Below are 23,525 nucleotides of genomic sequence, written 5' to 3'. Positions count from 1 at the left end.
ATGCAAAATTGGCAGTTCTTAATTGTTTCTTACTCCAGGTATGAGCTGCTCGGTCTGATAAATGCATGGCAAGGTAGAGATCCAGTTCTTACCACATCCTTATTCCTTACAATAGATGCCACAATCACTGAACAGAGATACACATCTAGACTGTGGAGTCCTTAATGCTCTCTGAACTTTCTTTGCAGACGTTTCATTACCCAGCTAAGTAACATCACCAGTGCTAGAGGAAGTGGAGTTTGCTTTCACTTTATATACAAGTGACATCTAGACTGGTTGGCTAACAAATGTTTTGTTTAATTTGTAAGATAGCGTCCTTCAAAAAACAGTCAAGGACCTATCTCACAATAAAGGCAAAGTTCAGTCTGCTTTATGACAGATATATTTTTAGCAGTGGGAACTCCATGCTACGTATCTGGGATCTGTCTGTAGCTGGAATAAAGAGAAGATAAAGCTTAGCGAGATTTAGCAAAAGTTTGATTTTGTTCTCTTGCCATTGATTCTGATCTCTTTCATTCAATTGTTGAAAAGAATGTTTTCCCTTGTAATTATTATATATAGTTTGAGATCAACTGGATCTCTAAGTTAATCATGCTCCCTGCTAAGACATGGCTGTGTCTTTTTCATTGTTAAAATCCTACTTCTGACACTGTTTTTTATTTAGAGGTAGCACCAAATTCAACAGTCAGCAGAATGTCTGATCTGAATAGAAGTCGAGAAAGAAAAATTTTCCTCAACAGTGATGACAAGATAGGACAAACTTTTCTGTAATGTTTTGCAATAGTTGTATTGTGTAGTTGTGTCAATATCTGCACCATTGTTATCCTAATAAAATAAATAAATACCTTTGTAAAGATGTAAACACAGTTACTTGGTCCTTATATCCATATTAATCACACAACTTCAACATAAATATGGCTCTAGGAACAAATACTGAACTTAATAGGAATAAAACAGTTGAACAGTTATATATTTCAAAATTTCCTTTCAAGGAAAAATATTTTTGCAAGATACACAATTCAGATTTTGGGTAATTAATCCAACTTTACAGAATAGATAAATTAGTCATATATACATTATCTAAAACGTTATATTAGCAAAACAATTAAATACGAATGGAGAAAAGTTCCATGTTCACAGTCATAATATTCAGTTGTGAAAAGTATGTGGTTTCATGCATTTAGACACCCGACTAACATTCTAATGAAGAAGAATATCAAATAAATATTTTAACCCGTAAAAAATATGGAATTGTATAAACTAGCAGTCAGATAGCAATGGAGAAAATATAGGATATATAATGCATGCTTTGTGCTACATAGAGTAATCTTCAGAAATCATAGGAAAGTTATCTTGCCTCATCAAAATGCAGAAGAAAAGCTAATGTTAATTTAATTATATTATGCATATTTTAACCTACAGACTGAAGGCTACAAAACATTCTAACCATACATGTACAAAACTACTGTAAGGGTATTTATACCATACGTATAACAATTAGTTACTTCATTTCACCACTGTGATGAATGCATCATCATCATCACCACTGTCGTTGTCATCATCATCATTATCTACTGGGGGGAACTTCATCATTCACAAACAAACAAGAGCCACAACCCACCTCCAGCAGTTCATATTCACAGACCTTGGATTAGTTGAAACTCGTCATCACATTAATCTACAAACACTCAGAAATGTGCTATCATCACCATGTTTGAGCTTTCTACAAACGATCAGCGTTAAGGGCCCTCCGAACTCTGCGGTTGCTACATTTGATTAGTAAATGAAGTCGGGTCACTCTGTTGTTGCTGGCCAAATTCATCAACTTGGCCATAATTAGTTTGTTGCCCAAAATTGCCTTCCTGTTGGTTATACCCACCACTCGACCCATAGCTATCTTGATTGTAGCCACCTTGGTTATAGCTGCTGGACTGTTTCTCCAGGGTGTCTGGAGGATACCTTGAACCCGAAGAATGCCAACCAGTCTCCTTAAAAACAAACCAGATATTTCCTGCCCACAGAACAAAGTTCAAGAATCCAAAGACCTAAACAAAAAGCAAGACATTAAATTTCATTTAGGTTTTTCTTTCTTTCTCTCTCTCTTTCGATTATTCACATGACTGAGATTCTTCTTTAAAAAAATTTCTAAAGACAATTTATTAATTCAAAGTATTTTTGCCCAGAGAACCTTCCAGAGATGTGGTTAAAACAAATATTAATCTGTCACTCCTGTAGTAAGGTAGAGATAGAAAATATAAATGAACAATAATAAACTGCAAACAGTTTACAGCTTTCATTTAGTAGGTGAGCTAGAAAAAACTAATTGAAAGAAGAGTTGTATTCTTTGATGTTGGATCTGTGGCTTCACGATGTTGTTACCAGAGACAATCAATCATCTATTTTTTTTTTCCTAAAGTAATTTTTTGCAGTGTCATAATATTAGCTTTATGGACTCAGATGATTAAAAGGCTTTTTTTCTTCAAATTCTCCATAATATCTGAAGAAATTTATTTTCTATTCATACCACTAGGATAAATACACTTTGATTGTTAAATACAACCAAAATGTTCAATTATTATCTTTTAAAATGCTCCTAATTGCTTACATTATGTGTATTTAAAGAATCAGTGGCTCGTGCCATTATTATCTTACACTCATGCTGTTATTATCTTATTATCCTTTGAAGAATCAATGAATTAGGTTAAATATGGTGGATTCCAACTGAAGGGTGAGAAAAAACAAATGCTGAGTGATTCTGTAGGGCACCAACCATTTTATTTCAGACACCCTCCCCCCTCCCCGTTTCTTAACAAAATAAAAGGAATACTCACAACTGAACAATTAAGACTTGACATAACAGGGCTGTACACAGGTAAGCACTTGTTGGATTGTTGTTTGCAAGCTGACATCAGTAAGAGGACTTCATCCGGGTCAGTGGCAACCTTCACATCAGACAGACCTTTAGCCCAAGCAGAAGAACCCACAAGCCACATGAAGGAGAACACCACTGTCACAACGAAATCCTACAAAACCCAAATAGAACATTGCAGGTTCATGTATGACAAGCAGGGAAAAGCATGGAACGACATTGGTGCAATATGAATGAATGCAAAAAGCCAGAAGGATTGTTCCGCTTGATAGAATAATCTCAGAATGCAGACATTCCATGTCTAAAAGTGTACACACACATTGGTATTTTCCTACCTATGAAAATTATAAATGATTTGGAAACACACTATATGCTGGATGGAATGAGCCAGAACTTGAACCTAGTTCAATTCTCAGCTCAACAATCTTCAGGGGGAAAAAAGGGTGTTATTTGTCAGATGCAGGGGTGAAACAGGTTCTGGACAACTGGTAGTGGAAATTTTGAGTAGTTCGGAGAACCGGCAAATACCACCTCTGGCTGGCCTCAGAGTGGGGTGGGAATGGAGATTTTGCAGTATCCTTCCCCCAGGAGGGAAGGGAATGGAGATTTTGCAGTATCCTTCCCCTGGAGTGGGTTGGGAATGGAGATTTTGCAATATCCTTCCCCAGCCATGCCCACCATGCCACGCCCACAGAACCAGAAGGAAAAAAATTTGGTCAGATGGTTATAAAGAATCTCATAGTCTTATAGGAGATCAGTCAAGAGAAGTGATGGGTGGGAACAACCTCTTCCACTCAAAAGAGTCTGACTTCTAGCCTGTACATGACATGGATGGAGGAAAGAGATACAAGAATTTGAATTTCAATATGACTATAAATAGGCCTTGCGTATGATACCCAGCAAACTTCTTCTTTACTTCCTCTTTTACCACTTCGGGTATTGAGGGAGGTACAAGTTTTGGTTCTTGCACTTCTGGTGGTCTCAACCATTATTATTTGATGCTTTGGTAGTAATGTGTGTGTCTTTGATATTGATGTTGTCTCTCCATCTTCTTCTGGGTCTGCCTCATGCTTCTGGGCCTTCTCCTCTTTTTGAATATGCCTTGCATGGAATTGAACCCAAGGCAATTGACTACTGCCTCTCAAAGTCCAGCCCATGTCCAACTCATAAGAGTTGGTAACAAGACAAGGTAAGGGACTCCTAAGATGGCCTTGTGCCACAGGACCACTAAGGCCATCCTAAGTCACCCTGAAATGGCCTGGCTAAAGGGCCTCTGGTGAAGTTGTGACAGGCCCAGAAAGCTGCAATGGATAATATCTTCCTACAGAAATTACAAGGAGACACCCAGCAGACGCTGGATTCTTTTTTCATAATGGCTTATTTAGTTTGTCTACAATAAATTTACTGATCAGAAGCTTTATGCCCTTGAATTCTTTGCATCCAGTCCAGCTTGCCAGGAGAAGCCTGATTCCTCCTTAAGTTTGGACAGTGATTCCCTTAGGATAGTATCTGGAGCACCTTCTCCAATCTGGTGCTAGATGTGATAAGTGTACAACTCTTGACATTCCCAAGAGTCTTTGGCCAAGACCTCTGGAGAGGCATAAGTTGACCAACACTTCTAGGGCCAACATATGAGATGTGAACCTCCACCTACATTCATCAGGAGAAAGAAACATTAGAATTTGCCTTTTCCTGAGATTGAGCTTTGGTTCCATCTAAAGAACGTAGGATACACTGATTGGTAAGCTGCTTTCTACTCAATTTCATCAAAGTATTTCCCTCCCAATCCTATATGGAAAATAGGTTTGGAACAGCTGGATAGCAGCTATAAGATTAGCCTTCAATGGAGTTAGTTAGAGGGACAAAGATGCTGGTGAGATCCTATTGCCTGCTTTAATGTTGTGCAAAATATAGCATATTTTATCCGTTTTAATGGTAAATTTTAATGGATTTTCTTTTCTCGTGGTCCAGCCACATCCAGGCTACTTTCAAATTTTACCTTTATTATTTTTTTGCCAGCTTCTCAAGTCACACTAAATTTGCTTCTATCCCACTGTCAGGGAATTATCCTGCTCTTGACCAGATGGCAGAGAGGCAGAGATCTGAGCCTCTTTACATGATTTCATTCTGAGATTCCATTAAGTTGCAATATATATATATATATATATATATATATATATATATATATATATATATATATATATATATATATATATATATATATATAAACTACCATGAATAATGAGTTTGTACCCCATATACTCCCAGTTAAGCCCTATATCTAGATTAAAGCACTGAGTTCAATTACAAAAAAAATGTAGCTTGATTTTTAATTATTGCACATCAAAAATAGTGAACTGGCTAATAAAGAATAAAAGGTGGACAAAACAAAAGGACACAGAACTTTCCAGTGTCACAGGAAATAATACTGTGGATAATTAACATGGACACACCCGAAGGGAGTGACTTTTGCTAATTTCTGCTGTAACCGTATAATGTTCATAATAAATGACAACCAGACAGGGCTGGAAAGTAGGACGTCAGGTGATCCCTCTACTCTGAACCACGAAAGAAGCAATTTGTTGGAATGAGATGAAGTATCCAACAAGCATCCTAGCAGTGGTGGGTTGCTCCCGGTTCTGTCCAGTTCTATAGAACCAATAGTAAAAACGGTGGGAGGCTCTGCCCACCCACCCGGATGTGATAATTGACAATCTGCGCATGCGCAGAAGAGTGTGTGCACTCCCATTGCGAACTGGTAGTAAAGGTAAGTAGAACCCACCCCTGCATCCTAGGTGTTGTTATCCAAGACACCAACTTACTTATTCACCGGGACTTCTCAACCTTGAAGACGTGTTAACTTCAACTCCCAGAATTCCCTAATCTGGCTGGGAAATTCTGGGAGTTGAGGTCCACATGTCTTAAAGTTGCCAAGGTTCAGAAACACTGCACCAACCCCTAAAGATCAGGGTTATGTAGTCCAGAATATGCAAAAATATATTATATTATATTATATTGTATTCAAATTTTAATTTTATCCTATATTCAATTTACTCAACGTTTCCATATTTTGACAAAGACAAAAACTGCCTCCCCGCCACCACCAAAAATATCTAAGCAGGTTATTTTTTTTCCCTAAGAAAAATCCCGCAAGGGCTGCAGGAAGTGTAATGCTAATGTTTCTGGAAGATGTGGAATCAAAATTGTAGAGGCCTTTTTGCATTTTGGAGTGGAACATTAAGGCCAATTAAGTGCATTTGCATTTAGGCTTTCTTTCATCCAAGAAAGCATTCAGATGAAAATCACTTTGTTGAAATCAGTAGAATTATCTTTCTGTCTGTGCCGGAAAAAGTGGAGGGCAAATGTGATTTTGGGTTTTTGTCTGGACACCAAAAAATGTGGCCCTGATTTGAGAGGTGAAGGACAGCCTCAGTTGAAGCCCCAAGACCAGATTTTTTTGGGTGGGGGAGTTAAGTACATGTTCCAATTTATGACATGAGTTACTCTTCAGGTTTTTTTAGAGCTGGGTGAACTGCCTAAATAACCTCCCATTTATAGCGTGATTATCAGTGCAGGCTTCCCTCAGAGATTACAAAAACATAAAGGTGTTTTTTTTTAAAAGGCAGGATAACTCATCCAATTATTTTTGTGGATTACAGGCAATGAAAATGTCACCCTTACAGCTTTTCTAGTTTACTGCTACTGTTTATGTCCTATTTGTGGATTAGAAATGATGACAAAAGGATAACAATGCAGTGATGTTAAAATTCGGTCACAACATTATTTTTCCTGACTAGAATCAGGAATCACAGCAATAGCAAAGAGCAGAAGAACATTCTTCTGTTAGTTGAGGTTAGTTGCCTTTTACATATTAAATAGAAGAATATAATTTTATGAGTAATTAATGCTGCCTGTTGGAAGGTTCAAATAAACTTGCAACAATGACTTGTAAAGTTCAAGATCCTGGAGATGGTTCTTCTTGGAATGAAGTTTTTAGATACTCATTGGCCTTTTTTAGATACTCATTGTTTTTAGATCAAGTTTTTAGATACTCATTGCCCTTTTTAGATAATAATTGGAGATCCAACACCCATTAATACGATACCAGACAAACAGACAAAACTTCAGATTAATTTTAAGATATTTAAACTATCTTTTTCATAAGTGTCTATGTGTGGTTATAATGCTGTCTGTCATAGTTATATAAAATTATCCTTTGTTGCCTAAACCAAAATGTCAGCACACATTTTATATTCTCTAACCCTTATAAATGCGTTTGAGATAAAGCAATTCTGTAATAATAAATACAATTATGTCCGTTTTGACAATATCCCTTCAGCTGTTTTCTTTCAGATTTCTGTAATGAGGTCTGTTATTAAGCCTTGTTTTTAGACAATATTTAGTCAGCAAACTTTAAAGCTTTCATATTTCTTTATACCATTCTGGCTGATCCTTATGAAAGGGTTACCCAGTTATGTATTTTGGTTTTCAATGGAACAACCTAAAAAATTTTACTTCCTTTTTAAAAGCGAAAGATATTTAACATATACATTTTTATAAGGACTAATTCTCAGATTTGGGACAAAACAGATTATAATCTAAGAAAACCAGTAACACAGTTTTTTTTTTAATTCAGTAAATCTTTGGAAAAAAACCAATATTCCAATTGTGTAGAAAAACTTATGTCTCTTCAGGATCTATAAAGTCACAGATGGAAATTGAAAGAAGATAAGATGTTGTATCACCCCCTGAAAATCTCCCATAGTATTTGTAATATCTGTAGAAAGGGATAAATAGGAGCATTTACTCTTCTTAAATGATCATAACTAAGATCAATAAAATCAGTGTATCTACACGAACTGCTGTCACCATAGGCACAATAACCACTAATGACAATTTTCAGATTTTTTTTTTGTGAACAATGTCTACCCAATTTATCTTGTCAACATCACTGGGCAAACTTTGTTTGCCTTTAAACTATTTCTGTACGATTCTCAATAACAACCTCCAAATAACACCAATTAACACCAAATAACCCTCTAAATAACACTATTCAAGGAGTGTAAAATCTAAGTAGGAAATAGAAAAACCTGTATATCAGATGACAATAGAATTCAAACTAACCCAATGGGAGAGATAACTTAGACAGACACATCAATTACAAGGACAAAGGTGTTAGCATTGGTTGAACTCATACTTACAATCAAAGGACCCCTGTTGTTTTCACGGTATTTGTTCTGGAAGAAAATGTAAACTACTGTGGCTGCCAAGGAATAGAGGAAAGCAAAGACGGCAATAGTCACAAAGAATTCCGCAGAAGAGGAAAAGTCGCCTATTAGTGAAAGTTTTTCTCGTCTGCCTTCACAGGTGGGAGCATCAAAATTCACCTGGTACAACCTAACATTGAGAACAAGAAGAAAGTGAATTGGAATCAGAAAACAGTTTAATCCTCTGGAAATCAATCAATCAGAATAGAGCTGGAAGGGATCTTGGAGGGCTTCTAGTCCAACCCCCTGCTCAAGCAGAAGACCTTGGCCTATACCATTTCAGACAAGTGGCTGTCCACTAATTTCTTCTTAAAACCCTCCAGTGATGGAGCATCCACAACTTCTGAAGGCAAGCTGTTCCACTGGTTAATTGTTCTCACTGTTAGGAAGTTTCTCCTTAATTGCAGGTCACTTCTCTCCTTGATTAGTTTCCATTCATTGTTTGGATACACTTTCTACAGCATCGAGGTGCATTCCATGTGCACTTCAAATGTCCTTGATATAATAATGCCCTACCAAGTGTTATTCAAACATTCTGTGAATTGGTATCTGGTACTTGCACATATATAGGAGGATCAGCTGTTCCATGAAGAGAGGTTTTTCCATGGACTGGAGGAGGCATGGTTTCACATTCTGCCTGCATCCCATGGATGGGGCTTCACTTGTTTGCACAGCCCACTTTCTGGCATTCCGTGGCCCATTACCGGTCAAAGAACCAGGGGTTGGGGACCCCTGTGCTAGGGTATGCCAATTAGACAATTTGAGGGGGGGTGGTGAAATGACTTCTGACAATATCTATTTAGATATCACTGTTGGACTAAACCAGATAAGTGTAGAAGACGTCAGCTGGTGCTTAAACATTATAACTGGTGCTTAAATTTTTATGATATTATATTACATTATTTATGTTTAGTTTAATTTTTGTGTTGACAACCCCAAAGTAGTCAGGATTAGACTGCCTTATATATTTTGTTAAACACAAAACACAAACAAATAGGTGCCTGGGTGATATTTAAACACTGGGTAACTTGTTCCCCTGTCAAGCTACTATGGCTGCTTTTTTTCCATTGGAGACTGCTTTTCTGTAATTTGAATCCATCTTATCACATCTTGCACTCTGAAACGATAGATCATGATATCTGTTATTTGTGTGATAGTCTCAAAGGCTTCTGAGCCAAACATAGTTTTCTCTACAGCAATAACACTTAGACTTATATACCGCTTCACAGTGCTTTACAGCCCTCTAAGCGGTTTACAGAGTCACGCTATTGCCTCCAACAATCTGGGTCCTCATTTTACTGACCTCGGAAGGATGGAAGCTGAGTCAACCTTGAGCTGGTGAGAATCAATACACGAATACATGAATATTATAAACAAATATTATACATATTATTATATTATATTATATTATATTCATAATATATAATATTAACCCTCATAACTTTAATCTTAGACTATCTACTGTTGACCTCACCCCATTCCTAAGAGGTCTGTAAGGGGCGTGCATAAGCGCACCAACGTGCCTACTGTTCCTGTCCTAATGTCCCCTTTTATTCGTATCCATTTCATGTATTAATAACCATGTTTATACCTATATCTGTTATCTAATACGTGCTTGACAAAATAAATAAATAAATAAATAAAAATAAATAAATAAATAGAATCGAACTGCCGAACTGCTGGCAGCTGGCAGTCAGGAGAAATAGCCTGAAGTACTGCATTCTAACCACTGTGCCACCATCGCTATGTTGCATTTTTGCTCTGTTTTGTTCTTAGGCTTTACTAGGCACAAATGCCGTGACTTATGCACTTGCATTAGAGAATATAAGGAAATATGCAATTTGCGCATGTTGTTGTGTGTGGCATCGTCGCCGTTGGTTATGGATATCAATCACCAGACGCTACAGGCTTTTGGGATTTTTTTGAGGGAATTTAGGATCGTTTACATTTCCAAAGAACCGTCCCACTCTTTTCTACAGTAAGTGCAAGCAAGCAAAAGAGTGTTACCAATGATACCTCATTAAGACCTAAATTCAAACACACCATCTACATACCACTAAAACCCTTCTGTCTGCAACCTTTAACTAGGTGAAATAGTACACTGTAGGGCAACGATTTTGAACCAAGATACCTCAAATGGGCTAAAATATAGAATGCATCTAAAATCCAGAATCTATGACTCTTCTGGAACTGAAATTTTGCAAAATTTATAAAACATTTTACGACATAAAAATGATGTTATACAAAATGCCATAAAACATTTTCTGTGGTCAACTCCTGATGTTTGACTGTGCGATGCAGTTCCAATGAAATTCATTTATTTTGAGATAGCATCGAAACCTGACACATAGGTTATTTTCAAGACAGAAACATCTCTGAATGTCTCCCTGAATTTTCAAGAACTTTTCCACAGAGGACAGTGCATTAAAAGACCTGCTGTTGTTGAAGGCATCCAGGAACCTAGTAAAGATGTATCTCTGAAACAATGACACAATGGAACATGGGTTGTGTAGTACTGTTCTCAAAATCACTGTAGCTGAATTAAACAAAACTCTTTATGACTTGTATAAGGTATTGTAGGAAGTTAAAACCCACCCCTCTCCTAGAAAAATGAAATATTTTAGGAAATATTAAATTTCCCCTAAAAGGGGGGCAGAAACTCAGCCCCCCCCACCTTTGTTAATGGGCCATTAAGGCCCAATCCAATCCATTCTACATAACAAAGATATACCTCCTTCAGGCAAAGCCATTTAATTGCCCTTCATTGCATCACCCAGGAAGATTCAACCAAACTTAACACACCGACAACCTACAAAGCTATCCATGACCTCTGACAGCAACCAATCAGGATACTCTTCCTGTGCCCCAGGAAGTTCAAAGCCAGAGAGAGTATAAAACCCAGGGACTCTCAGCCTCTCTTCCCTTTTTTTTCGCCCAAGATGTCCAAGGCATGTGATCCTGTTCAATAAACCTTCTTTCCAAGCAACTTCCATGAATCCAGTATCTTTTTCCCCACTTGGAACTGAACCCAGAAGGATATTTCTTCCAACAGTAGGAAACCAGACAGAAGATTTCCCTAACTTACCATTATTCCTCCATAAAAGCAAGAAACAAAAGAATTCAGTAGGATAAGACTCACCAAATCAGCCACAAACACAATTCACCAAAGGTATTTATTCCCTGTATCCATTCATATTTCAGCTTAAATTCATTTAGTTCTCAGGACCCTCTGTATCTCTAAATATTGTGTGTATATATGCACGCACACGCACACGTTTATGTGTGCATATTTGAACTCTATGTACCTTTTTTATCATATCAAAAATACCTCTGTCATTTATTCCCTAATGTTATTATAAACAGATTATTTGCACAGATGGCTTTTTGATTGATTAAAGGAATTATTTTATTTGCTACATCATTTATTGCTTTCCACTAATGTGCTTTGTTGCCAATCATCTTGAGGGTGCCGTGGCAAATGAAGTGCTGAGATGATGGATGGATGGATTATGTGTCATCAACTCATTGTTGACTCTTTGCAACCATACAGACAACACAGAGCTGCAATTAAAAAGTAACACTGTCGGAATTACTTTGATGGCTTCCATTACTATTCTCCCTTGTCTTCCTCCTACCCTAAGCAAATCATCCATCCGTAAAGATTCTTTGCTTTTTAAAACTACTGAAGTCTTAGAAATGAAGGAACAGATGAAGGATAAAAGAGAGAGTCATCCAGCACTTTGGTGACACAAGTTACCAAAAAGGAGCTGCAGCAATAGTAGCCCTGAATCATCTAGGGAACATTTTTAGCATCAAGAGTAAGTACCGTGTCATTCTAAAAGTCACAGGAAATTGCTGCTCTGAATATATAATTTTCTGCTGACATAAAGGCTTGTTAAATAGGACTGCTTCCTCCATATGCAACCCTGCGTAGCTTTTTTGCTATCACCTCGCTATTTAGATCCACGTGAAATTTCAAACAGCTGTCACTCCAACCACTTTATGAATTTGAGTTGGTTATTAGGCTGCTATTCTGAGTTGGTCTAATTCATTGTTTTGTTCTCCACAACAGCTACTGAGTTGAGGGCGGCAAATGTGTAAATGGACACATAGCTTTATTCAGAAAGTTGAAAAACCTCTGAGAGAAGTGACTGAATTTACTTTGCTATAATGTATGTGCCACTCAACCTAACAAAAGCAAGCAATGCACCATTACAAAGAAACCAACGTCCCTAACAAAATAGAGCAACAGCTACAACATCTAATTCGCAGCAGGATGGTCCCTCTCACCACCAATCTGTTCCAAGATTCTCTGAAAAGCCAGGTTTTGATGGCTTGCTAAAATATAAAAAAAAATTAAAAAAGGACAGAATTTAATCTCAGGAGGAATCGTGTTCCAAAGAACAGGGAATTATTTCTGTAGTCAGTGAAGAAGAAATGCTTTAGGAGACAGGACCAAGATAAAGTCCCTTCCCTGATTTTATTTTGTGGGCAGAAGCTGAAATTAGAAAGTTGTCCCGCATATATCCAGGTGTTACGCCATGTCAGACTTTAAAGGTGGCAACCAGCACCTTGAACTATTCCAGGAAGGAAACTGGTAACCAGTGCAGCTCTCACAATATAGGTATGTGTCAATCCTAAGGTAGTTGGCAAATCCAAACAAAAATGATACAGATTTCAGGAAGGTATCTTTCATATTAGTCTGGGGTAAAAATAATAACCTTGAAAATTGTAAGACTACAGTCCCAGCCTCTCCTTCTTCTTCTTCTTCTTCTTCTTCTTCTTCTTCTTCTTCTTCTTCTTCTTCTTCTTCTTCTTCTTCTTCTTCTTCTTCTTCTTCTTCTTCTTCTTCTTCTTCTTCTTCTTCTTCTTCTTCTTCTTCTTCTTCTTCTTCCTCTTCCCCTTCCCCTTCCCCTTCCCCTTCTCCTTCTCCTCCTTCTCCTTGGATCACTGAATGCCACTTTGCATGGTCAGCTGCATCTCCAGGGTGCAGGCCCGAGGCTTGCATATCTTTGTTGATGGTGTCTTGCCATCTCTGTTTTAGATGCCCATGAGGTTGCTGCCCAATGACTTCTAGTTGGTAGGCAGTCCTAGCAATGGTGGAAGATGCTGCTCTCAGGACATGACCATACCAGTGGAGCCGGCCTTCTCTCATCTTTTCTATAATTGGTGCCACACCAAAATGTCGTTGAATGGCGTCATTTGTGATGTGGTCAAGAAAGGAGATGAAAGTCCCAGCCTCAATTATAGTGGGTTAATTAAGATGGAGTCTCCTTGAAACAGATTCTTCCCATACCTTTTATATCTGGACTTCATTGCCTCTTCTTGGGTTACTAAATGTGTCATCCCCTGCCTTTCTACTATTTCTCATAGTGTTACATGGGAAAAAATAGAAGATTCCATCACTAGAAGAACTAGCACTGATGCTGTTACCTGCTATGAGCCATAGTGGTGCAGGGGTTGGAATGCAGTACTGCAGGCTACATCTGCTGCCTGCCGGCTGCCTGCGATTTGGCAGTTTGAATCTCACTAGGCTCAAGGTTGACTCAGCCTTCCATCCTTCTGAGGTCAGTAAAACGAGAACCCAGATTGGTGGGGGGCAATAGGCTGACTCTGTAAACCACTTAGAGAGGGCTGTTAAGCACTGTAAAGCGGTATATAAGTCTAAGTGTTATTGCTATTGTGGGTAATGAAACGTCTGCAGGAAAACATCTCCAACAAAACTAAGGCAGTTGTACTTTCACTTTCCATGTCTTACTACAGGTCATCCACAAAGAGCAATCTACAAGGTCATAGTCAAATCAACTGACTCTGGAAGATGGCATTTGCTCCTTGTTTATATATAGTAACTTGCCTTGTAAGTGTTAGTGATGGTTTTTTTCCCCTTGGTAGTTCCTTGATTAGAGTTTTCTGTTTCTGCTTGAACCTAGGATGCTTACAATTTCCCATTTAAAATTATGGCTGAGTCTGTCCATGTCATGGGAGATTAAGGAGTTTTCATCATATCTTCCGACTGCTAGTTGGTGTTTATGGATTGCTAGTCTTCTTCCTTACTAATTAGCTCAAACCTAGCACTGAATCATGCTTAATCCCACTGTTCATAATTTATAGCAAATTGTCTCTCCAATGAGGTCTATGAGGTAATAGAAAGCTTTACAAGGAAATAATGTATGAAGATAAATGCAAGCAGCTGTTGATGCTGTACTACTTTCCTCTTCGACCTGAAGCTCTTCTTTCCAGAGGTAATTGGACAATTTCCATAATCCCCAGCCAGCATGGCAAATGCCACATTAGCTGAAAATTATAAGGAGGAAAGCCCAACTCATCTGGAAGGCATACATCTGGGGAAAGCTATTTGGTCACATCTGTTAGATCTGAAAATGTTGCCAGACCATCTGGCAATCATTGAATTCCAACTCATCCTCTTCTTTTCCCACAGCTCTACCAGGGAGCTGCACCTAAGGTTGCTATTTATAGTTCTATTGCATTTTCCCCTCTGGTTTTTAGTAGAATTTAAAAATAATGGGTTTAGTGTACTATGTCTCTTAGGAGTCCATTTTAAAAATAATTATTGGATAAATACATCTCCTTGAACAAAGTGCTGTTACTTCAAATAATTGTAGAATTACATTACACTTCATTGCATCTTCTGGTGTTATCCAATGGCAACCTTCCTGTTTTAAATTGCAGGGTGACATGTGGCTTAATGCCCCCTCTGTGCCATCCTATTCTTCCCACAAAATGACAAGAAAGAGCCAGCAATTTGACAGCATTCATAGCAGCAGTGAACTATTCTTCATAACTCCCTACTCATTATCCTTCTGGATGTACTGTATTATAGAATCAGATCTGTCCTGTTTTTTTTTTTTTCAGAAGATTTTTCCTACTGGCAGTCAAGTTGTGTTAACAGAGTCTTCCTGCTTGAGAGCTATCAAAATTACCCATGTTTTCATGAATTAAAAACCTTTCATTTTATAGCAGAAAAACATGAATGGATTAAAGTTAATCTGAATGTATCCATCAAGGTTGTGTTTTGTATAAACTCAGGTATTCCCCTGTTTCTACTTCTACTTGTAGATATCGTACTAATGGTTGACCCTTTGTTCTTCTTGAGTAAAAATGGCAAGACCCTGGTGGGTAGACCAACAATAGATGGATATTTTGTGTATGTGTAGAGATGATATTTCATATCAATAGATTTATCTGGAACATTTGGACTTCATTCTGTGTGCAGAAGGAGAAAGTCCATTTTCTCTATAAAGTTATCCTTATTGAGTTCAGTTTAAAAAGATGTGAGTTCTCAGCAGTAAGTTTTTTCACAGACTACAGGGAGAGATGGGCTGTACCCAGTTAAGTGGCCAAAGACTAGTTATCAGAAGCAAACACTTGTTTAACTATTATAGCAATAGCACTTAGACATATGTATCACTTCATAATGCTTTACACTCCTCTCTAATTGGTTTACAGAGTCAGCACATTGCCCCCAACAATCTGGGTCCTCATTTTACAGACCTCAGAAGGATGGAAGGCTGAGTCAACTTTGCGCTGGTTAGGATCGAACTCCTGGCAGTGGGCAGAGTCAGCCTGCAATACTGCATTCTAACCACTGCACCACCACAGCTCCTATTATGACAACAAATACTGTAATAATGCAAAACTACAAATACTGTAATAATGCAATACTAATATTTAATATGAATACTTCACAAAATGGCACAGATATGCTCTGTGACATCTTGATATGACCAACCACTGTGGAAGAGGGAAAGGAATTTTCCAGGAGCATTGTCAAGATCCCAAACTTTCTCGTTCCTTCAAGTTGCAACAAGGGAGAAAATATATTAATACCAAATCATTCCACTGTATGGAAAAATGATGTATCCAGTTCTCATGCAGACACTAACTCACTTTGGCTGACTTCGAAAAAATTAAACAGAATTCTAGGAAGTACCAGGATTGTAAGCAAAATTTATAGATAAAAATACATTCTGAAAGGAGGCAACGGAAACTCACTTCTATGTAGTTGCCAGGAAAAAAATACTACCTGTGAACAGAAACAGAATAACAGAGTTGGAAGGGACCTTGGAGGTCTTCTAGTCCAACACCCTGCTTAGACAGGAAACCCTACACCACTTCAGACAAATCTTCCAGTGTTGGAGCATTCACAACTTCTGGAGGCAAGTTGTTCCACTGATTAATTATTCTAACTGTCAGGAAATTTCTCCCTAGTTCTAGGTTGCTTCTCTCCTTGATTAGTTTTCATCCGTTGCTTCTTGTCCTACCCTCAGATGCTTTGGAGAATAGCTTGACTTCATCTTCTTTGTGGCAGCCCCTGAGATATTGAAATACTGCTATCATGTCTCCCCTAGTCCTTCTGTTCAGATAGACCAATAGACTTCATGAGTCAAACTCAACACTAAGGCTTTACCTAAACCTTTATTTCCGTTATATGTGCTGGTTACCAATATTTGTTGATGGAAATTCATCCAAATTACATCTGGAGAGCCTAATATTCCTCACCCTTGCAGATATGAAATAATTCTTTAAGTCTAGTTATCTCCTCCTACATTTCAAAACAATGTAATTGAATCAGTGGTGGATTGCTCCTGGTTCTGTCTGGTTCTCCAGAACTGGTAGTAAAAGCGGTGGGAGGCTCCGCCAACCCACCCTGATGTCATATTTGGTGATCCGCACATGTGCAGAAGTGCGTGCGTGAGCAAAGAGAGCGCACGCACGCCTCCCGTTGCGAACTGGTAGTAAAGGTAAGTAGAACCCATCCTTGAATTGAATGCTTTCTTCTGGATAATGTCTTTATTGATTTATTAATGTCACATTAGCCTTCTTCAAGTATTCCCTTCAAAGTCTAAAGGCTTGGAAATGAGTGGAGAAGTTTACATATTCGCCCTGCTCCTATTCACTCTGAGTAAAACATCAAGGGTGTCAGTTCATGAAAAGAGTTTTATTTGTCTTGTCCTGGAGTCGACCATTCAGATGAATGCTTGGAAGTCAGAGAGAGCAGGGAATAGCCTCACATTTACCTAGTTTGAAAGCATCATGGGTTCAGATGAATCCCTAAAGAGAGAGATTTCAAACCAGGTTTCAAAAATGTTCTGCTATGGGTGGTTGGATGCACTGTTTTATCAATGTCAAAACAAAGTTTCCTCGGAGATCAGTCTCTTTGCCAAATGATTGATGTCGCTGTCCCTTCATTTTTCAAACAACAAAAAATGGAGTTGGGCCAAGCAATGCTGATATTGTTAGGTCCCATGAGTCAGTCAATTAATTGCCTAAGTTGTATATCAAGGAAATGCTAGAAAATAATTTTATATATTTGGCTGCTTTCCTATCTATCCATAAACAGTACACTTAATAGTGTTCTATAATACTTGATTTTTTTAAAAAAATATATATATATACATACATATATACATATATATATATTAGTGAAGAATTAAATAGTAGCTCCAATTCCCTAACAGGCCAGTCATACCAGAGGAAGAGAAAGAATAAAAAGTGTATCACTCTTCCCCCATTCCAATTTAGGAACTGTGTTTAAGAGAAACAGAGAAGATAATCCTTTAATTATGTGAAAAGCTTTTCAAAGTATCTCTTCCTTGTTACAAAATCCCTGGAGGAATATGAGGGATTTAAGTGGGACATCTATATACTTCGTAATAAAAATATTCCATAGATGTCAGTAACAAAAAAATGTTTTGCTTGAGTGAAGTCCAGAGAAGGTTCACTGGATCCCATTAATTTGTTGTTCTACTTAACAATTGTAGATAGGAATCCATTTTCCGTTTCTTATTACTTATACCTTCTACTATAGTCCTCAATTTTCTGTTTAGCTCAATATACTGTAACTGTGCATCTGTGCTCAATAATGCATCAGTAGACTTGGAGATCTAAAGCATTGCCGGCTAATTATATTAAAAAGTCCCACCAGGATGGCCAGCAAGGAATAGGTCAATGCTTTCATGATTGTCTTCCACAATGCCATGTCACTTCATGGGCCCAACAATGCCATTTTTAAAAAATTAATTTCAGTGCTTTTGTGTCATACGTTTGCCTTAAACTGTTCTGCCTTATTTGAAATCGTCAAGCTGAGGTTGAAAATGAATTGAGGGGAAGAGATGAATGTTGCATCCTGTTGTGCAGAATCTGTAAGAAGGATCCTTCTGAATCTACATTACTCTTCCTTTGGCATTTTCAACTGCTCAATTGCCCTTTCCTATTCAATATGACCTAATATGAGAAAGTAGAACCAACGTTATGAGCATCTTTGTTAGGTAGCAAAATGATAGGCATTGGCGAAACTTGTCGTAATTTAATACTGAGCCATAAAAATCTTAATATTTTATGAAGGCTGACCTCTCCTGCCAAATGTTAACGAAGAAACCAACCAACCAAACACAACAATCCTAAGTTTATGACTGCAATTTATAATGTGAATCTGTATCTGGATGATACATTTCATTTGTTGTGCCAGAAGAGAGGGAGAGCTATTCTTTGTTAATATAGGTGAGTCTTTGTGCCTTTCTGATAGGTGGAGAGGTTTAATAGTTTGGGCTGGTGGTTGCAGAACTCTTGTTTCACCCCTGAGTATCTGTTCTGCCTGTCAGCGTTCCAAGAAAACCTCCCATATTAGGCCAGAAGCTTCCATGCTGCCACTGACTTCAACAGAGTTGTCGGCAGCATCCATGTCTCTGTGCTGCAAGTTTTATCTATTTTGTATGGGCATTGTGATGTAGGAAGTTAGCACCCACCCTTCTCCTAGAAGAATGAAATATTCTATGAAATATTAAAAAGGCAGAATATTATACCACCTTGGATGAGAAAAGGACAAACATGCTCTTGGAAAGCAGCCCCCCACCTTTGTTAATAGCCCCAGAAAGACTGGTGCAAACCTATCTACAAGACAAAAGGCTGAGCCAGCTTATCTACAAAACAAAGATCTTTACCCTCAGGACATGATAGGATTAGCCTTCACTCAAGATCCAAACTGGCCATTAAGCCATAATAGGCCAAATAATTGTCCAAAGCCCCTTCATCACATCACCCAACAAGATTCAACCAAGCCTGGAATTCAAGACAACCTACAAAGTTACCCCTGCATGGCCCCATGGGAGTCTGACAACCAATCAGAATACATTTCTTTCACAGGAACAGGAAGCAAATTCAAAGCCCAAGAGAGGGTATAAATCTCTCTTTCTCTCTCTCTCTTACCCATGTGCTCAATTGCCCAGGACTTCAAACCATGTGGTCCTGTCCACCATTAAACTATCTTTCCAAACAGCCTCCATATTTCCAGTGTCTTCCTCCCCACTTGGAACGGAACCCAGATGAACATTTCTTCCAACAGTGACATCACACATACCTACAAAAGAGTTGGAGCTTTCACTGCAAAATGATGCTGATTTCATCAGATAAAAAAAAATCCATCTGCAGGAGAGCTATTTCCATGTTTGAAGTATATAACTAGCTATTGCAAGAAAAGTTTCTCTCTTTGTTTTTTTGAGTGATAGAATATGGGTTTATGGAAATAATGGAAATATTGGAGTGGTTTTGTCTTACCTGATAAACACATCCCTTGTTTAGAAAGAAAGATTTGCCTTTTGCTGGGATATTCATTAATGAAATTGACATGTTATAGCTGTAATTATTTATTGTATCACACCACAAGCAGCATATTTTCAAGTGAATTTATACAGAGGTTTTTTTTCTTCAAAACCGCACACTATATTAAACTATAGATGGCATAGACTGGCTGATTCAGTTATTCACATTTTAGCTTAAAAACTCAGCGTCAAAAATCTATCATTTTTTTTCACATTTAGGTTCACTTTAGCCTGCTTCTGTGTTAATCTGAGTTTTTAAAAGATGATTTCATTAAAAATATACATATTTTCCAACATATGCCTAGTTTCCTTTTAACAGTCACATTTTGTATGCAGTTTAGCCAGCGTTCATAATGTCTATATATTCCTTTTACTCATAGATGCAATGTATGTGAATTTTCTCTGAATGTTCATCTTTTTAAAAGTTACCTTTGCACAGTGGTGGGATTCAGCCAGTTTGGTTAACCGGTTGTTAACTTTCTGAGCAGTTTGGTGAACTGGTTGTTGGAAGTAATCATTAGGGCAGAGAACCAGTTGTTAAATTATTTAAATCCCACCACTGCCTTTACATCTCCCCTCTCTGGCTGAGTTATTTAAGCGTAGTATGCAGGGCAGGCAGCAGGAAGTGATTGTTCTCACAATAACAAAACATATACACACAAAATCCTGAAAGACTTACACACACACACACACACACACACACACACAAAATCCTGAAATACTTTATAATGTTCTGAAACCAGTTTAAGAAACATGTTAGCTTGACTAAATCATGGCTTCCTGGTTTGGACATATAAGAAAACTCAGGACAATCTTCAGTTGCAGTATGGAAAGGAAAGGAACACACAGAATTAAGGTTGTGCAAAGCTTCATCTTCAAAAGAAAAAAAATGCTTTACAATGTGTGGGGATTTTCTACTTTTCTTGGCTTACTAAACTGTGCTGTGTACATCTGAATCAGAAAATATATGGCTGACTTTCAAGCTTTTTTAAAAAAAAAAAATCTCCCAAAAAAGCATTTTTTAAAAATAGTACAAGAGCTTTCATCCCTCCAAAGAATTTCTTTGGTAAAACACGTTCATGAAAATGACCTGCTTGGAAAGGCATCAAATTATACATTCGCATAATTTTCAGAGCCTTTTTCATGAATTTCAAAAAAGTGAGATATAAAAATCTGCAGAGAATAGCAAAGCCAGCAGGAAAAGAAAATCTGTAATAAAGACCCACTACAAATTTGCAGAGCATAAGTCTACCATAAATATCCCTACCAAAAATTCATGAGTTTGCTAACTGCTCACATACAATTAGTGAATATCATTACTATCCAATAAAAACACAAGTGGAATTTAAAAGCAAAACAGCAAATGATAAGTTATGGAAAGAGGGTTTTTTTACAGAGAGTTGGTAGTACTCTTTAAAACAAGCAATTCTATGAATTAATTCTATACTATTAATTCTGTGACAAGGTATTGAATCTCTTTTCTTCAGATATTTCATTATAGTTTGAAACATAGAAGAGAGCTTATGATTATCCTTAGAATATCCATCCTGCCCCATTTTATGTTGAAACTGCCAATAGAGGTATTATGTGTTACAACCAGTGGGTTTAAAATATTTAATACTTTGGCACAATTCTACTTCACTTGGGCTTATCCTATGAACTAGGCCTACAATATATATTAGTAGTCATATTAGAGTGAAAAAAAAATGTTCTAGGATTCCGTTTTTTTCAGTCTTTATAAAGCTGAACCTCTGAATCTTTTTTTTTTTAAATTAATGCTTTCAAAAGGATTGAGCAGGGAAGTTGATTTAATTGCTTTTGCGTGTAATGCTAAACGAGTGATAGATAATTTTCTTGGCACAGACTGAATTATGAGAACATACTTTGGAGTTATTACAAATGGCTGCCATGATGGACATGACCAATCACAAAACATCAATTTATCTAAGTATAACCATACCTATTTCTGAAATGTCAGGAAATAGTTACTATCATAGGGTCACCATACTGTATGGCAAAAATCTAGCTAACCACCAGATGGCACCAAAATTACCTTTTTTAAAATCTCTTTGCTGCCACCTATTGGTTGTCCATGCTTTTTCAGCCTAGATACAGGAGTCCTACAATGTAAGTAGTCCGTGGCAGTCTTTTCTGCTGTCGCCTACAATTTAAACTTTGATATGCCGGTGTCAAAGAATAACAATGTCTTACCTGAAGGGATAGGCAAAGGCTATGTCAATGCTGCGGTCGCTCTGTGTCCTGTTTGCGCAGTCCACGCTGAGCCGCAGTCCTCCAGAATAGCCACCACATGTTGCAAATGCAAAGACTGCAAAAAGCTGTGAAAAGATAATAATTCACCAAAGTGAATTCAGCAACTTGTACATAGTTATGATAACAGAAGCAACAGTGACTCTCAGAGGAGGAAGTGGACAGGTTCTTAACAGGAGTAAGAGAAAACTGTTTTCAGTAATACATTGATTATTATTTCTAATTTCTTTGAAGTGACAAGCAAGCATGTGAAATTCTAATAGGAACTGGCTCAGACTGGCCAGAGGCAAAAATTCCCCCCAAAGTTGCACTTTAAGAAACTCATTATAAAGCAACAGCCACCCACTCACACACACCTTCTGAATATTCAATTGGTCACTAACAAGATCATGCTAAGAATATTATGGAATGCTGTGAACACAATCCATATATAGTTGCTGGGCATGCTCTCTAGGTATTTGTTGACAAATTATGCTAGCTAATTGAAGAACAGATTCCAAACCCATTATGTTTGAATTGTATATACAGTAACTTCTCCTTTTGCTAAGGTTCTTTCCAAGTTGTACCTGTGGGAGCCTATCCTTTACTTATGCACAGATAAATCTACCTTTCGGATGGAATCGTATTTTGTCCAAGGGGACACCAGGCTAAAGAACCTTATTGTTGTTTACAGTTAGTGTTCTTACTGTAGTTTAGACTTGCTAACTTTTGGCTTATGCCAATTTTATATCAGGAGACTATGGTTTGGTCTTGCAGATCAGTTTGAGATTTCCAAATCACATCTGGAGGTGTCAAATTGGATTAATGTCAATTACTGTCTTAGGTTACCAGGAATTGTGAACAGGAGCTTGCAGGTATTAATAATGCTAAAGCAGATTTATTGGCACAAAGATACTTATTTCTGCATTTCTTTAGTTATATAATCTTTCCTGAGGGTTTATGCTAATTAGCAAAAGTAAAAAAAAAAGAAAGAAGTTAAGCTGATTTTGTCAAATTATTTTCTTTACTGGTTTCACTCTTCGTTTACTGTACCTGCCGGTCTTCATGGGCTAAATCTCATTAAATTATCTTCTTAAGAATGCTAACTCCTGTAATATTGCACACATTTTTTTAAAAAAAATATTTGGGAAATATCAGTGGTGTCTGATTTGGGAAATCAGACACCACTGATGTGTGTTTTTAATCAGGAGATAGGAGACATGTTTTAACAAGCTAACTCAGAGTGAGTCATTTAGAATTGCAAGCAAGCTAAAAAAAGTAATTTTGTTATACACTATTAGTATCATTAGATTAAAAAAAAAGGAATGCAGAATGTTATTTCAAATCAGGTTAAATTGCCTGTTCACACAAACCACTTTTTAAAAACAAATTTTGTTGATGGCTGAATTTTACCAGACTTTTTCCCCCCCTGCATATCATATAAGCCTTATTATCTATGATCAACTTTTTAAAAACATTTTTTTAAGTTTATAGCACATTCTATACGCAGCTCTTTGGAAGTTC

General features: G+C 37.5%; 1 protein-coding gene across 1 annotated transcript in view; it reads right to left on the bottom strand.

Annotated features, from left to right (window-relative positions):
• Positions 1-1,766: 1,766 nt before the first annotated feature.
• SYNPR (synaptoporin) overlaps positions 1,767-23,525 on the bottom strand; it is a 157,023-nt gene continuing 135,264 nt past the window's right edge. Inside the window, exons 3-6 of the mRNA XM_070933538.1 lie at positions 21,966-22,090; positions 8,071-8,266; positions 2,832-3,023; positions 1,767-2,045 (exon numbers count right to left, since the gene is read on the bottom strand). Coding sequence (XP_070789639.1) covers positions 1,767-2,045; positions 2,832-3,023; positions 8,071-8,266; positions 21,966-22,090 — 792 coding nt within the window. The remainder of the gene's footprint in view (positions 2,046-2,831; positions 3,024-8,070; positions 8,267-21,965; positions 22,091-23,525) is intronic.

Source organism: Pituophis catenifer, unplaced genomic scaffold (genome assembly GCF_029215685.1).
Source record: "Pituophis catenifer annectens isolate HBS135680 unplaced genomic scaffold, rPitCat1.0.hap2 SCAF_2, whole genome shotgun sequence".
Lineage (NCBI taxonomy): Eukaryota > Metazoa > Chordata > Lepidosauria > Squamata > Colubridae > Pituophis > Pituophis catenifer.
The sequence above is the reverse complement of the archived record's forward strand: the minus strand, read 5'-3'. Positions and strand labels throughout refer to the sequence as shown.